General features: G+C 37.4%; 1 protein-coding gene across 1 annotated transcript in view; it reads right to left on the bottom strand.

Annotated features, from left to right (window-relative positions):
* Window positions 1–18,134, bottom strand: part of CCDC186 (coiled-coil domain containing 186) — a gene marked incomplete in the record, with an annotated part of 217,930 nt that overhangs the window by 182,891 nt on the left and 16,905 nt on the right. The window contains 1 exon segment of the mRNA XM_053692695.1: window positions 9,075–9,726. Within this exon segment, the coding sequence (XP_053548670.1) occupies window positions 9,075–9,706 (632 nt within the window).

The following is an 18,134-nucleotide window of genomic DNA, read 5'->3' as shown; positions in this document are numbered from 1 at the left end:
AGCACTGATCACTCCTCCACTGGGGCGGACCAGGAAGCGTCAGTGTCACAGCACATGGCACTACCACCACCAGTCCTGAGGTCTGGCTTATTTCGTCTGTAGTGCAAATTGGGAGCAAGCCGCTGTTTCGAACAATTAAATGCATTTCTTAATGCAAAATGGAAGTTTAAAAAATATTTTCATAAAATCCCAACTGCAATATTTCATTAAAAAAATTGTGATATCTCCCCCCCATATCGCACAGCCCTAGCGGGGGTTACGACTATATGGAGATCACTTTTCAGTTTTGAAGGTCTAGATGACAGAAACAGCAGTAGAAAATCCTTGCTAAACAAAGAACAATTGATAAGGGATGTATGCACAATGGAAAACAGGAGAGTCCATATACATAATTTAGCTTTTTTGTTCCACTGTTTTTGGAAGACAGTATAGAAAGTGACCAAAGAAAGATATTAAAGGGACATGAAATCCAAAATTTTCCTTTCAAGATTCGTATACAATATGAAACAACTTTACAATTTACTTGTTATCTATTTTGCTTCATTTTCTTGGTATCCTTTGTTGAAGGAGCAGTAATGCACTACTGGGAGTTAACTGAAAGCCAATGACAAGAAACATATATGCAGCCACCAGTAAGCAGCTTCTGAGCCTACCAGGGTATACTTTGCAACAAAGTATACAAAGAAAACACATTTTTAAAAAAATTGCATGTTCTGTCTGATCATGAAAGAATATTTTTGGGTGTTACGTCCCTTTAAGTCATATACTATACTTGCAACCTGAATAATATGTATCAAAATCTAAGCGAAGCAGGAAAGATACATAAAATATATTGTGATAAAGTATTTAATAATAAATATCTTATGTTAGGGGACATAACATAAAAAGGTTATAGGAGAATAACAGTAACAATAGCTCAATTAATGATGCGTATAATGTACCAGTTTGTTTATGCGTATTTTCCCTTAATATACATTATTAATGTTTTGTGTCCCCCCCACCTTTTCCTATAAGAAGGTATCAAGTTCATGTAGTAGTTATTTGTCTTGGGGGTTTCTTTGCTCCTATAGAGTATTTGATACCTCCGGTCTGACACTTATAGAACGCTAATGGCTGCCACTTCACTGATTTCATCATCTTCAGGTTTTTGTTTCCATTGCAGTTGAAACCCAGTATTTGTATTTGATTTTGTTTCCCTGTACATCTCTTGTTTCATGAGGGACTGCAGAAGAGAGCAAATTAGACAACCCTATGGGATTATTAAAAGGGACAGGAAACCAACATTTTATTTTTATTATTTGGATAAAACAATTTTAAACAACTTTCCAATGTACTTTTTTTTTACAAAATGTGCTTCATTTTCTTGTTATACTTTGCAGAAGGAACAGCATTGCACTACTGGAAGCTATCTGAACACATCTAGTTAGCCAATCACAAGAGACAAATGTGTGCAGGCACCAATCATCAGCTAGCTCCCACTAGTGTAGGGTATGTGCGTATTGTTTGTCAACAAGGGATACCATAAAATGAAGCACATTTGAAAAAAGAAGCAAAATTAAAATTACATACTCTGTCTAAATCATACACATTTAATTTTGACTTTCCTTTCCCTTTAAGATAAAACTATGGGTCTGGGACTGCTCTAGAAGAATTCTGATACAACAGTAATTCTTGGGAGGAAACATTTAGAGGGCAGTGGAAAGCTCTGGAGGCTACGGTGCCTTCAGCACTTGCAAACCAAGAAAAGATACATTTTCACTGTGTATTTACTTTTTATGTTACAAACGGATGTCTTCTGTAGATATTTTATTTGTGCTTTGCATAAACACCTAATGTCCATGTCATCGCAATGTTGATTTTGCAAAGCCGTTTAAAGGGCGTCTATTAGGCAAAAACAAGAAAGTTAGCGGAGTCTGTAAAATACTAGAAAATATTTTATGAACCATAAAAAGCCTTTACCCTTGAATTTCCTGCATAGCCTAAAGCAAATATCTTCTATTTCACTCCACAAAACATCTGGATCCCTTATCCACTTCCCCATTTTCCTGGTTAATCCCCAATGCACTCATCAAATCATATCTGAACTGGTAGGTAGATGTCCTTGGACCACAAGAATAAATAGAAAAGCCTCCCAGAAGTCAGTGGGAAAAACCACATATACCCCATTTTGCGTGTCAGTTCAGTTTCTACCTTTTTGGAGATGGGTAGTCTGCACATGAGCTCCGCTCCAACTAGATGTTTGTTATTTCAAATAACAAATTTGAAATTCAAATTATCAGACAATTTAATTTCATTTTGCTGATAAGTTTTTTGTATTTGTCCAGTAGCATCCTCTATTCATTCCCTTGCCTTTTATTCAGTTTCAAGTGTGAGAGATGAAAAAGTCAAACACTACATAGAAATCAGCAGTAAGTTTTACTGAATATGCAAATATGATATGGGAGCTTGGTAAGTGTATCCTACGGTTAGCTGGGAAGTGACCTACATTTATTTCCTCAATACTGTGAAAATAAATGATTACGTCTATTGCTTATACCCGGATTTACAATGGCTTGCACTTAAGAGAGAGATAGATAGAATATAGACTAAAGGTATCAAGACAAATTAATGAACATCAGCAAAAAAAGAATAAAATGTAACTGCTTAGCACACTTCAATAGATTTCTTCATACAGTGTAACACTGATCTCTTAAATAAACTTGCCGACTATGCTTTATAGAAAGTGGGTCACTGGGACACATCAGCTGTCACACAGTTGGAGATTCAATTAACAGTAATGATTTTACTAAACCAATGGGATCATCCAAAAAATAACTGATGTGAATTTCTCAACTGCGAGAAAAAAATTATTTTATATTATCTTAGATATCCACACACAACATCACATACCAACCAAAACCAATAAAAGTGATTTATCGGAGATTAAGTTACAAGATGATTACATAAAAAATAAACTGATTTTTGTGTTTTGCAAAAGTGGGGCTTGAGAAGCTTGAATACAATAAAAATAAAATCAGTGTGTTATAGATATGTTCCATAATTAATCAGGAATAAGGCGGCCGCAAAATGCATTTGGCTATTTTAGAGCCGCAATTATTCTTGTGAAAGTGCCAACACACTGAGATCTGGATTTGCATCAATCTCAGTGTATTTCACTTTCACAAAAATAATTGCAGCTACGAAAAAACATAATTTATGTAAGAACTTACCTGATAAATTCATTTCTTTCATATTAGCAAGAGTCCATGAGCTAGTGACGTATGGGATATACATTCCTACCAGGAGGGGCAAAGTTTCCCAAACCTTAAAATGCCTATAAATACACCCCTCACCACACCCACAATTCAGTTTAACGAATAGCCAAGAAGTGGGGTGATAAGAAAAAAGTGCGAAAGCATATAAAATAAGGAATTGGAATAATTGTGCTTTATACAAAAAAATCATAACCACCACAAAAAAAGGGCGGGCCTCATGGACTCTTGCTAATATGAAAGAAATGAATTTATCAGGTAAGTTCTTACATAAATTATGTTTTCTTTCATGTAATTAGCAAGAGTCCATGAGCTAGTGACGTATGGGATAATGACTACCCAAGATGTGGATCTTTCCACACAAGAGTCACTAGAGAGGGAGGGATAAAATAAAGACAGCCAATTCCTGCTGAAAATAATCCACACCCAAAATAAAGTTTAATGAAAAAACATAAGCAGAAGATTCAAACTGAAAACGCTGCCTGAAGTACTTTTCTACCAAAAACTGCTTCAGAAGAGGAAAATACAACAAAATGGTAGAATTTGGTAAAAGTATGCAAAGAGGACCAAGTTGCCGCTTTGCAAATCTGATCAACCGAAGCTTCATTCCTAAACGCCCAGGAAGTAGAAACTGACCTAGTAGAATGAGCTGTAATCCTATGAGGCGGAGTCTTACCCGACTCAACATAGGCAAGATGAATTAAAGATTTCAACCAAGATGCCAAAGAAATGGCAGAAGTTTTCTGGCCTTTCTAAAACCGGAAAAGATAACAAATAAACTTGAAGTCTTTCGGAAAGACTTAGTAGCTTCAACATAATATTTCAAAGCTCTAATAACATCCAAAGAATGCAACGATTTCTCCTTAGAATTCTTAGGATTAAGACATAATGAAGGAACCACAATGTCTCTACTAATGTTGTTGGAATTCACAACTTAGGTAAAAATTCAAAAGAAGTTCGCAACACCGCCTTATCCTGATGAAAAATCATAAAAGGAGACTCACAAGAAAGAGCAGATAATTCAGAAACTCTTCTGACAGAAGAGATGGCCAAAAGGAACAAAACTTTCCAAGAAAGTAATTTAATATCCAATGAATGCATAGGCTCAAATGGAGGAGCTTGAAGAGCCCCCAGAACCAAATTCAAACTCCAAGGAGGAGAAATTGACTTAATGACAGGCTTTATACGAACCAAAGCTTGTACAAAACAATGAATATCAGGAAGAATAGCAATCTGTCTGTGAAAAAGAACAGAAAGAGCAGAGATTTGACCTTTCAAGGAACTTGCGGACAAACCCTTATCTAAACCATCCTGAAGAAACTGTAATATTCTCGGTATTCTAAAAGAATGCCAAGAAAAATGATGAGAAAGACACCAAGAAATATAAGTCTTCCAGACTCTATAATATATCTCTCTGGATACAGATTTACGAGCCTGTAACATAGTATTAATCACAGAGTCAGAGAAACCTCTTTGACCAAGAATCAAGCGTTCAATCTCCATACCTTTAAATTTAAGGATTTCAGATCCTGATGGAAAAAAGGACCTTGAGACAAAAGGTCTGGTCTTAACGGAAGAGTCCACGGTTGGCAAGAGGCCATCCGGACAAGATCCGCATACCAAAACCTGTGAGGCCATGCCGGAGCTACCAGCAGAACAAACGAGCATTCCTTCAAAATCTTGGAGATTACTCTTGGAAGAAGAACTAGAGGCGGAAAGATATAGGCAGGATGATACTTCCAAGGAAGTGATAATGCATCCACTGCCTCCGCCTGAGGATCCCGGGATCTGGACAGATACCTGGGAAGTTTCTTGTTTAGATGAGAAGCCATCAGATCTATTTCTGGAAGTTCCCACATTTGAACAATCTGAAGAAATACCTCTGGGTGAAGAGACCATTCGCCCGGATGCAACGTTTGGCGACTGAGATAATCCGCTTTCCAATTGTCCATACCTGGGATATGAACCGCAGAGATTAGACAGGAGCTGGATTCCGCCCAAACCAAAATTCGAGATACTTCTTTCATAGCCAGAGGACTGTGAGTCCCTCCTTGATGATTGATGTATGCCACAGTTGTGACATTGTCTATCTGAAAACAAATGAACAACTCTCTCTTGAGAAGAGGCCAAGACTGAAGAGCTCTGAAAATTGCACGGAGTTCCAAAATATTGATCGGAAATCTCACCTCCTGAGATTCCCAAACCCCTTGTGCCGTCAGATACCCCCACACAGCTCCCCAACCTGTAAGACTTGCATCTGTTGAGATTATAGTCCAGGTCGGAAGAACAAAGAAGCCCCCTGAACTAAACGATGGTGATCTGTCCACCATGTCAGAAAGTGTTGTAAAATCGGTTTAAAGATATTAATAGAGATATCTTTGAGTAATCCCTGCACCATTGGGTCAGCATACAGAGCTGAAGAGGTCGCATGTGAAAACGAGCAAAGGAGATCGCATCTGATGCGGCAGTCCTAAGACCCAACATTTCCATGCATAAGGCTACCAAAGGGAATGATTGTGACTGAAGGTTTTGACAAGCTGATATCAATGTTAAACTTCTCTTGTCTGACAAGGACAGAGTCATAGACACTGAATTTATCTAGAAACCTAAAAAGGTTACCCTTGTCTGAGGAATCAATGAACTGAATGGTAAATTGATCCTCCAACCATGAAATTGAAGAAACAACACAAGTCGATTCGTATGAGATTCTTCGAAAATGAGAAGACTGAGCAAGTACCAAGATATCGTCCAAATAAGGAAATACCAAAAACCTATTCTCTGATTACAGAAAAAAGGGGCACCGAGAACCTTTGAAAAAAATTCTTGGAACTGAGGCTAGGCCAAACGGTAGAGCCACAAAACTGGTAATGCTTGTCTAAAAAGAGAATCTCAGACACTAAAAGTGATCTGGATGAATCGGAATATGCAGATACACATCCTGTAAATCTATTGTAGACATATAATGCCCTTGCTAAACAAAAGGCAGGATAGTCCTACAGTAACCATCTTGAATGTTGGTATCCTAACATAACGATTCAATAATGACAGATCCGGAACTGGTCTGAAGGAATTGACCTTCTTTGGTACAAATGAAGAGATAAAATAAAACCCCAGCCCCTGTTCCAGAACTGGAACTGGCATAAATACTCCAGCCAACTCTAGATCTGAAACACATTACAGAAATGCTGAGCCTTTGCTGTGTTAACTGGGACACGGGAAAGAAAAGAATCTCTTAGCAGGAGGCCTTAACTTGAAGCCAATTCTGTACCTTTCTGAAACAATGTTTCTGAAACCAGAGATTAAGAACGGAATTGATCCAAATTTCTTTGAAGAAAACGTAATCTGCCCCATACCAGCTGAGCTGGAATAAGGGCCGCACCTTCATAGGTACTTAGGAGCTGGCTATAGGTTTCTGTAAGGCTTGGATATATTCCAAACTGGAAATAGTTTCCAAACTGATACCGCTCCTGAGGATGAAGGATCAGGCTTTTGTTCCTTGTAAGGAAAGGAACTAAAATGATTATTTACCCTGGAAAGAAAGGGAAAGCAAAGATGACTTAGAAGACATGTCAGCATTCCAAGTTTAATCCATAAAGCTTCTCTAGCTAAAATAGCTAGAGACATATACCTGACATCAACTCTAATGATATCAAAAGATGGTATCACCAATAAAATTATTAGCATGTTATAGAATAATAATAATGCTATAAAATTATGATCTGTTACTTGTTGCTCTAAAGTTTCTAATCAAAAAGTTGAAGCTGCAGCAACATCCGCTAAAAATATAGCAGGTCTAAGAAGATTACCTGAACATAAGTAAGCTTTTCTTAGAAAGGATTCAATTTTCCTATCTAAAGGATCCTTAAATGAAGTACTATCTGCCGTAGGAATAGTAGTACATTAGCAGGAGTAGAGATAGCCCCATAACCTTAGGGATTTTTGTCTCAAAAAACTCTAATCTGTCAGATGGCAAAGGATATAATTTGCTTAAACGTCTAGAAGGAGTAAATAAATTACCCAAATTATTCCATTCCCTGGAAATTACTTCAGAAATAGCATCAGGGAGATAAAACACTTCTGGAATAACTACAGGAGATTTAAAAACCTTATTTAAACGTTTACATTTAGAATCAAGAGGACCAGAATCCTCTATTTCTAATGCAAATAACACTTCTTTAAGTAAAGAACGAATAAATTCCATCTTTAACAAATACAAAGATTTATCAGCATCAACCTCTGAGACAGAAACCTCTGAACCAGAAGAACCATTATCAGTATCAGAATGATGATGTTCATTTAAAAATTCATCTGAAAAAAGAGAAGTTTTAAAAGACTTTTATGTATACTAGAAGGAGAAATAACAGACATAGCCTTCTTAATGGATTTAAAAAAATAAAATCTCTTATGTTATCAGGAACACTCTGAAAATTAGATGTTGACGGAACAGCAACAGGTAATGTAACAGTACTAAAGGAAATTTTATCTGCATTAATAAGTTTGACATGACATGCAATACAAATAACAGCTGGAGAAACGGATACCAAAAGTTTATAGCAGATACACTTAGCTTGGTAGCTCCAGCACTGTGCAGTGACTTTCCTGAAGTAACTTCTGACTCAGTTGCAACGTGGAACATCTTGCAATATGTAAAAGAAAAAAACAACATATAAAGCAAAATTGATCAAATTCCTTAAATGACAGTTTCAGGAATGGGAAAAAATGCCAAAGAACAAGCTTCTAGCAACCAGAAGCAATAAAAAATGAGACTTAAATAATGTGGAGACAAAAGTGACGCCCATATTTTTTCGCGCCAAATAAGACGCCCACATTATTTGGCGCCTAAATGCTTTTTGGCGCCAAAAATGACGCCACATCCGGAACGCCGACATTTTTGGCGCAAAATAACGTCAAAGAATGACGCAACTTCCGGCGACACGTATGACGCCGGAAACGGAAATAGAATTTTTGCGCCAAAAAAGTCCGCGCCAAGAATGACGCAATAAAATGAAGCATTTTCAGCCCCCGCGAGCCTAACAGCCCACAGGGAAAAAGTCAAATTTTAAGGTAAAAAATGTTAAATTAAAATGCATTATCCCAAATATGAAACTGACTGTCTGAAAAATAAGGAAAGTTGAACATTCTGAGTCAAGGCAAATAAATGTTTGAATACATATATTTAGAACTTTATAAACAAAGTGCCCAACCATGGCTAGGAGTGTCACAGAAAATAAGACTTACTTACCCCAGGACACTCATCTACATATAGCAGATAGCCAAACCAGTACTGAAACGAGAATCAGCAGAGGTAATGGTATATATAAGAGTATATCGTCGATCTGAAAAGGGAGGTAAGAGATGAATCTCTACGACCGATAACAGAGAACCTATGAAATAGACCCCTTAGAAGGAGATCACTGCATTCAAATAGGCAATACTCTCCTCACATCCCTCTGACATTCACTGCACGCTGAGAGGAAAACCGGGCTCCAACTTGCTGCGGAGCGCATATCAACGTAGAATCTAGCACAAACTTACTTCACCACCTCCATCGGAGGCAAAGTTTGTAAAACTGAATTGTGGGTGTGGTGAGGGGTGTATTTATAGGCATTTTAAGGTTTGGGAAACTTTGCCCCTCCTGGTAGGAATGTATATCCCATACGTCACTAGCTCATGGACTCTTGCTAATTACATGAAAGAAAAGCCGAATGCAGCTTCTACCTGATTTGTTACGGAACAATGTGCACGAATGCGCATATCTAGTGTAAAAACCTTTTACTTGATTAAGAGGAAACTTTAATCTGATCATGTAAAAAGTATGCTTACTTCTTTATGGCGTTTTCTTGGTGCAGGTATTTATCTTGAACACATTTTTCTAGAATACTTAGAGATAATTCACCTTTCTTTATTCCATTTGATAGCTTATAATCTAATTCTAATGAATTAAGTTCAGTTTCTATTTCATCCAACAAATTCTCTTGCGAAGACGGATGATAGATCTTGGAAAGAAGCTCTTTGGTGCATTCAATATCAAAATTATTTTCTGTGGTTATGCGTTCCGTAGAACTGTCCGTTATATTTTGAGTAACTAACTCTTCTATGTGCTCTGTGTGGACTTCCTTCTGTGTGTCATTTTTTGGCGGTTGTGGAATGTTTACTTCTTGAGGGGCAGCCGACATAATTAGTGGTTCTTCACAAGGTTTTTGAACACCAATATCACCACTATTCTCAGGATCATCACCTGTCTTTTGTGGCTCGGAATCTGCAGATTTGTAATCTATTTCTGCCAAACTAGAGTCTGTTGTACAATTATTGTCACTTTCATTACAAATGACATCTATTTCCTCTTTCACTTCTAAATCACAGTCCACCTTTTCAAGTTGCTGTTCAACTGTAGATGGAAGACAAGATGTATCTTCAGAACGACCACCAGGCTCCTCAGGAAGATGACCCTCCATAATTGCTTTAAATGATATATCTAGAAAATAAAAGATAAGATGTTAACTTTTCAGGAATGAGCACCATTATATACAACACTAGCAAATTAGAGAATTTTTGCATCAAAACATCTTTGTAATATACGGATTTAATAAATGATCAAGTTTTAGGTTATCTCATTTTTAAACTACAACATTGTGTTCTCAAATTCTGTAACTCATAAAGGGGTTCCAGGCTTATGCACTTCCATCACATAAAACCCTATGGTGATAATCAGTTCCCCTAGGTGACCCCTTCAAAATATGGGGTCACTGGTCCTTCTAGGCTAAACATTTATTAAAGCCCCCTCTCCCAAAACTCAATTTTGGCTGCTGAGGAAGGCCATCACCATACATATTACTCAGACAAATTACCCCTCAGGGAAGGTTTTCATTTTCAACTGAGAGGGTCATGTCTATTTAAGGGGCACAAGGGCTGAGATATATATACACGGTTTAGTGCTCTACTTATTTAGCTGTATTTGTGAAATACGTTAATACTTATGAACACAAGACCTACAAGGCAAGAAGGAAAAGCAACTAGCAAAGACTTCAGAGCATTAATTCAGTGTTTTGCTTAGACATTATGCATTTACAACATGTATCAAAAAAATGTACACCTCAGATCTCATCTAGATATCTGACATTTTACTGTAATTAAAAATAAAATAAAGGCTAAAGAAACACTATTTAATTTAGAGTCTGTTAGGGTTAATCATTTTTAACATTTTACAAGTTTTAAATAAGCCTCTCTCAAAACGGATTCAGGGCGTTCAACTGACCTCCAAATGTGAATTCAAGTAAATTACTCCTGCACTAACTGTAGTGTAGGGCTCAACTAACTTAAGTGCCAGGGTGCCAATAGCACCAATGAATAGGAAAAAAGCCCCTATGGTCAAGAATAATGTCCTGGCCCTTGGAAGATGGGAAGTGCATGTTTTCAGCGTCGACTTTCACCTTCACTCTGCTCACATAGGCACCCAAAAATGATGGCTCCTATATTTTTGGACTGGCTACTAGACCAAGGGAAAGTCCTGCAAATCACCAGCTATAATACAGTAGTTAACACCTTATAAATAGTAGTAACAGGTAGTGACTTCCCATACAACACTGTACTTGTGGAATCCTATGACCAACACTACAACACTGTGCGCTCTCTCCACCCTGTTTCCCTCTACGTGTGCCGTTAAGAATTAGTAATTTATTTATTTGTATAAACGGTTGCATGTTTCATAAAAGATTCAATAATACTATTCAGATATAATAAATAGAAATCTGCTAACCACGTCCTGGCAGTTATCCCTAACCACACTCATTTCTAATCTTTTACAGGCCCTTAAAAAGGTACAGTAAAGTTAAAATTAATCATTCATGATTCTGATGAAGCAACTGTCCAATCTACTTCTATTATCAAATGTGCTGTGTTCTCTTGGTATCCTTTGTTGAAGAGTAAAAGTAGGCTGATAGGAGCTCAGCACATATGAATAACATTCCTATAAACATTCTTGCTAACACTACTGCCAGATGCTTAAAGACATGCTCACACCTAGTATTTATTTATTTATAAAATATTTTACCAGGAAGGATATATTGAGATTTTTCTAGTTTTCAAGTATGTCCTGGGACCACAAAACATTGCATTGATACAATAAAATACAAAAACAATAATAATACACAATATATGCAAACATTTAACATAGAACTGGTAGGAAATATTTAATCAACCCTAACAGGTGCATTCTGTTTTGAGATATATATAGAGGGATCTCCTAAAGGATTTTAGGCTTGGGGAAGTTTTTAAAGTGTGAGGGAGGTCATTCCATAATTGTGGTGCTCTGTAGGAAAAGGAGGATCGAGCTGCTTTCTTTTTGTATTGAGGCACACTAAATAATGTGCTGGTACTGGATCAGAGGTTATAGGAGGTGGGAATAGCCGGGGAGAGCATTCTGCTCAGGTAGGGTGGGAGCTTCCCAGAAAGGCTTTTAAACACAAGGCAGGAAAGATGGAGGGTGCGTCTGGTTTCCAGCGTCAGCCAGTTTAGTTCTTTTAGCATGTCACAATGGTGGGTCCTGTAGTTACATTGTAGCACAAAGCGGCAGAACGAGTTATACAATGCATTAAGTTTATTAAGGTGAGTTTGCGGTGCAGGTGCGTATACTACGTCCCCGTAATCCAAGATAGGCATCAGCATTTGCTGTACAATCTTTTCCTTTACTGTAGGGCTGAGGCAGGATTTGTTTCTGTACAGGGCACCTAGTTTTGGATAAAGTTTAGAGGCAAGTTTTTCTATGTGGAGGCCAAATGATAGATTGGGGTCTAACAACATACCTAAGTATTTAAAAGAGTGGACTGCGGTCAGCGAGCAATTGGATTTTGTTTTGATGCGAAGATGGGAATTTTGTAATTTGTGTAATTTAGGTCCCGTTCCAAAGATCATTGTGACAGTTTTGTCAGTGTTTAGGAAGAGTTTGTTTTTTGAGATCCACTTTTCTACCTCTGTGAACTGGTCTTGGAGCACTGCTTCAAGCTGCGGCAGATCGGAATTGTTTGCATAGATTACTGTGTCATCTGCGTACATGTGTACAGTTGAGGATTTGCAGAAATTAGGCAGATCATTTATAAATAATGTAAATAGTAGGGGGCCAAGAATGGAACCTTGGGGTACACCACACGTGACTGGGAGAGGGAGGGAGTCGCTGTCAGAAATGGAGACATATTGTGATCGATCTGATACATATGATTGAAACCAGGTTAACGGACGATCAGCAATACCAGAGTTTTTTAGTTTGAGCAGTAGTATGTCGTGGTCTACTGTGTCAAAGGCCTTTGCAAAATCAAGGAAAACAGATCCAGTTAGGTCTCCTTGTTCCATGCCAGTTTGGATGTCGTTGCAAACTTTTAGGAGGGCAGTTGTAGTGAAGTGATTCGGCCAAAAACCTGATTGATCAGTATTATAGTATTATTATTTTACAAAGGATACTAAGAGAATTAAGCTAAAGTGATTATAGAAGTAAATTAGAAAGCTGTTTCTATGCTCTAGCCTATCCATCTAAGGATAATTGTTTACTGTACTGTCCCTTTTTAATTATTTTCCTTTAAGAATATTTAAAAGGACTTATGCTAAATAATGATGCAGTTAAATGAAAAATATTTTCAGACATAAAAAGCATATTAGTTACTGAAATAGTGTAGAAATAAGTAAGTTTTAATGTCTATAAAGGCTTTCCTAGGTCTACTCTCATATTATCTCATATGCTAAGGGCAGTTAGGGCCTGTTCTAAATGAGCAGATAAAGAAACAAATATCCAGGAACTCACTACACAGAGTTGTGTGAATTACACTCCGTGTTGTAAAAATTGATATCAAACTTAGGAGCCAAACCAGGTTTATATACAGGTTTATGCAGGATGATCTAACATAGTATGAGACAGCAGTAAGATTCTAGCACAAAGTATATCCTTACGCAGTTTCAGTGAGCAAAACTAAATGGTGAACAATGATCCCCAGTGCTTACAGTGGAATTAAAGGAACACTAAATACATTTCGTGCTTCTCTCTCTAATCATGCGTGCTGCAATTTTGGACCCTAGGTTACCCTGCAGGTATCTGAAGGAGAGATGTGCAAACAAGTCAGCACTGGTGTGCAGAGAAAGCTAGATTACAACATGGCGGCACCCATGACTAGAGGGAGGCAGAAAACAACTTCAATACTTTGCTTATAAATGTTTTAAGTGTTTAATGTCTACTTAAAGCTGCAGAGTATTTTTTTTTTTTTTTTTTTTTTTTTTTTTTTTTTAAAAAGGGAAATTGTTATTTTCCATTTATAAAAAGTTGTCTGATTATTCAAAACCACAAAACTTTTAAATGGGCTAAACTTGCAGAAAAAGTAGACATCCTTATCTATATTTTTATTTAAAAAAAATAATACGGTAATAATCTTCCCTTCTCTCTATACACAAATGCCAAAACTTATAGAGAGTAAATGAGAACTTCACATTTAGTGCCCAGTGTTCTCAACAAGACTTTTTTTTCCATATGGGTGGCATTATGAAATACAAAGAGAAGCAGTGTGCCAGGAAAAAACAGCCCACTCCCACCAGCTTTACCCCCAAAATACTGCCTAGTAGTTATTTTATTAAAAAATAAAAATGTGGGGGCGTGTACGACCATTGACCAAGATGGCTGCTTTATAATTCTGGCTAATTGAAGGAGCAGATGAAACCGCTGTTTACCAAATATCCAGCGTTTTTCTAAAGACTCTATGAAAAGGAATACTTGTGGAGTTGATCTACACTACTTTTATATTAGTCCTCAGCCCAGCAGACTGAAATAGATATGGTGCGCAGCGGAGGCCTGGTTACGGCCTAGAACTATATCTACCCCCCCCCCCCAGCATCCTGAATAATCAGATCACCCAGCCATTTATGCGGAATAATGACAATATAGGAAACATTCTATAACATTTGATATTGAAGACCATTCCAAGTTTACTACTGAACAGAGACTCCACTGAAGGATAAAGCGATCGAGACATCGAGCTACCGCCAGAGGAAAAGGCACGAGATTGATGCGCAAAATGGAAGCCGTGGAGACATGGGAACATTAAAAAACACAATTTACAAGGATATTAAATAAAAAAAATTCCTTTTGTGGTTCAGACAGTGCATACAATTTTTTTTTCTCCAAATTACTTCTATTAGCAAATTTGCTTCAATTCCATGATATTCTGTGTCTAAGAAATACCTAGGTAGGCATCTGGAGCACTACATAGCAGGAAATAGTGCTGCCCTCCAGTGCTCTTGCAAATGGATCACATTCTTGTAAAACTACTGCCATATAGTGCTCCAGAAATGGGCCGGTTCCTAAGCTTATGTCCCAGCTTTCCAACAAAATATACCAAGACAACGAAGAAAAAAGTTATAATAGAAGTAAATTAGAAAGTTGTTTAAAATTGCATGGTCTGAAAAATTTTTGGTTTCATACCTTTTAACTTTCATGGTTCACCCAGAGAATGCAATTTTAAAGACTTTTCAATTTACAGCTATTTTGACATTTTCTTTGTTCTTTTGTTCAAAAGCATACTTAGCAGCAATGCACTATTGGGAGCTACGTGGTGATTGGTTGTTATACACATTTGTCTGTTGTCATTGGCTCACCAGATGTGTTTAGGTAGGTCCCAGTAATCCACTGCTACTCTGTGTTTACCCCCTTTGTAGGGATTAAACATATTTATACGCAAACAGTGCCATAATAAAATGGTCTAAAACAGGGATGCCCAATAGGTTAGTTTGGGATCTACCAGTAGATCCTGAAGGCGCTGCTGGTAGATCACGGCAGATGTGATCAAAACTATGTGGTCAAGTTACGTGATCAACACTGGGGCGTGAGTAGAGTATAGTTGCTAGGGATATCGCTTTATCTACCGCAGTGTGCGAAGGGGCAGGTCATTAAACAGTCTGATGGTCGGACACGAAAAGTGCTACAGGATTGGATCTTGAGGGACATCATTTTCAATCAATAAATGTAGATGATTTTTGAACGAAAACACAATTGGCTTATCAAAAGCATGGTTGAGAGAGTTCTCTCCCAATTGATATGGCGGTATTGTATAGTTAGGAGGGTAAGAATCAACAGATAGAAAAAAGTAAGAGAGGAGGCTGCTGTGCTATGATAAAGAAACAATTCTGATTGACGTCTGGCAAATGAACGCGTTGACCCGGTAAGAAATGGTCTGCATGGCGCGCTATTAAAATTTATTTGTGTACGCCTCCCTGGGTCATGTCAGGCCAAGTCCGCAGCGCAAAGTAAGGGGGGTCAGTGGAAGAAATTTTAATACAGTGTTTAGCAACATGGCACAAGGGGTTGCTTCTGAAACGCTGGCCTGCTATTACCTTACCTAACCACAAAAACTACATCCATTATTTCAGAGAATGATTTCAAAGTGCTGCAAGGAATACACATATGCAGAGTGTTCTCCTCAGGACCTATTTAAACGGGCAACCCACGTGGTTAAAATTAACAAAAATTAAGGTGATATTAATTTTTTTCAATGTTTGATGCAGTCATAATCATGAAATTAATATGTGTTGCATTACGCCACCAATTTGTGCTTTGGATAGCTTAAAAGAATATGAAACCAAAACATTTTCTTTAGTGATTCAGTATGCAATTTAAAAAAAAAAAAGTTTCCAATTTACTTCTATTATCAAATTTGCTTCATTCTCATGATATTCTATGTTGAAAAGATACCTATGTAGGCATCTGGAGCACTACATGGCAAGACACAGTGCTGCCATCTAGTGCTCTTGCAAATGGATAACATTCTTGCAAAACAGTTACCATATAATGCTCCAGAAATGGACCGGCTCCTAAGCATGTGTCCCTGCATTTCAACAAAAGATACCAAGACAATATTAGGAGGATTATAGATTTAGTTGACTATACTAATAAAAAGGGAATTCCTTCACTGTTTCTCTCGTTAGATGTAGAGAAGGCATTTGACAGGGTCTACTGGACATATGTTTCAGACCTGAGATGCATTTGGTATTAAGGTGCTTTTTAAAAAGCTATCAGGTCTAATTATAACTCTCCAACGGCAAATATCCAAGTAGCAGGTTATCAGTCGAACACCATCCACATCAAAAATGGGACAAGACAAGGCTGCCCCTTATCTCCTTTATTATTTGCACTCAGCACTGAACCACTAGCTTCCAGATTAAGATTGGATCCAGATATTTCAGGAAAAATTACAATATCTCATTGTTTGCAGATGATGTGATTGTTACACTTACAAAGCCTCTTTTATCCTTACCAATAGTTTTTCAGATAATAGATAGATTTGGTCATATATCTGAAATAAACAATAATAAATGTGAAGCTATTGGGAAGAATCTTCCTAAAGATACCAACAAATTATCTTTAAACTTTGATTTTCCGTGGGCAAACTATTTTAGTATCTAGGAATTGCCATTCCGGACAACCCAAGTAAATTGTTTCAGTTAAATGATACTCCACTTTACTAAACTTTAAAAATTATATGTAAAAATTGAGTAAATATAACATTTTCCTTTATGGAAGGATAACTTGACAAAATGACAACATTTCCAAAACTTCTTTATTTTTTTTCTCTTCCTATTCAGATTCCTATAAAACACTTATGAAGATTACAGAAAGATCTCTTATTTATATGGACTAAACATAAATCCAGGATCAATAAAAAGACAAAGGATTACCCATAGATCTGGTGGCGATATAGGGGTCCCAAACATAAGATCTTATCCCATCAGCAAGCTTAGCCCAGACAACTCTCTAGCATAATACCAGACAATATAGCTTGGGTAAAACTGTAGAGTGATATGATAGGAGTTTCTCCGATTTATCAACTTTTATGGTCATCAGATATTTGTAGAATTACAAAGTGGCAAAATTATTTTCAAGTCATACATAGGGGCCTATCTATCAAGCTCCAAATGGAGCTTGATGCCCCGTGTTTCTGGCGAGCCTTCAGGCTCACCAGGAACAGCAGTTATGAAGCAGCGGTCACAAAGACCGCTGCTCCATAACCCTGTCCGCCTGCTCTGAGCAGGAGGACAGGAATCGCCACAATTCAACCTGATTGAGTATGATTGGGTTGATTGACACCCCCTGCTCGCGGCCCATTGGCGGCGAGTCTGCAGGGGGCGGCGTGGCACCAGCAGCTCTTGTGAGCTGCTGGTGCAATGTTAAATGCAGAGAGCGTATTGCTCTCCGCATTTAGCGAGGTCTTGCGGACCTGATCCGCACGACCTTTGATAAATAGGGGCCATAGTGTCAAAATATGGACTGATATGACACTGAGGTTTTCCATTATTATAAAACCCCTCTCTTGTCTGTTTTAATACCTGAAGGGGACAATGAAGTAAATAATATTTGGGCAATCAAAGGCCTTTACAGAATTGCGAACGTTTTAAAGGATGATCGTTACATACCTTTACTAAAATGTTAGGAAATCCCTCCTCATCTAACCGATTATTGTAATCACTATTTACAACTAATGTAAAAAGTTCCTTTCTGCAACATATTTAAAATGTTTTTGTTTAACAAAATCCAGAATACAAGGTGCCATTTATGCTTTACATCTCAAATTAAATCTATGTCTGATGTTTCCCATAAACTAAATTTTATTATTAAATGGCGAAATGATTTACAGATTACTATCCCAATAACTAAATGTATCACTTTTTAGGTAAAACAAGGAGCTTTCACTTATAGTGCTAATTCAAAAGAAAATTTTATTAAAGTGACCTATAACTCGTATATCAGCCCTATTAAACTCCACCACATACTGTATAGCCCACTATACAAAATACTTGTTTTAAAGGTTGTGGCGATACAGGTACTTATTTTCATATGTGGAGGACATGCCCAAGAGT

Source organism: Bombina bombina, chromosome 9 (assembly GCF_027579735.1).
Source record: "Bombina bombina isolate aBomBom1 chromosome 9, aBomBom1.pri, whole genome shotgun sequence".
In the NCBI taxonomy this organism is placed as follows: domain Eukaryota; kingdom Metazoa; phylum Chordata; class Amphibia; order Anura; family Bombinatoridae; genus Bombina; species Bombina bombina.
This window is presented reverse-complemented; position numbering and strand designations above follow the sequence as displayed.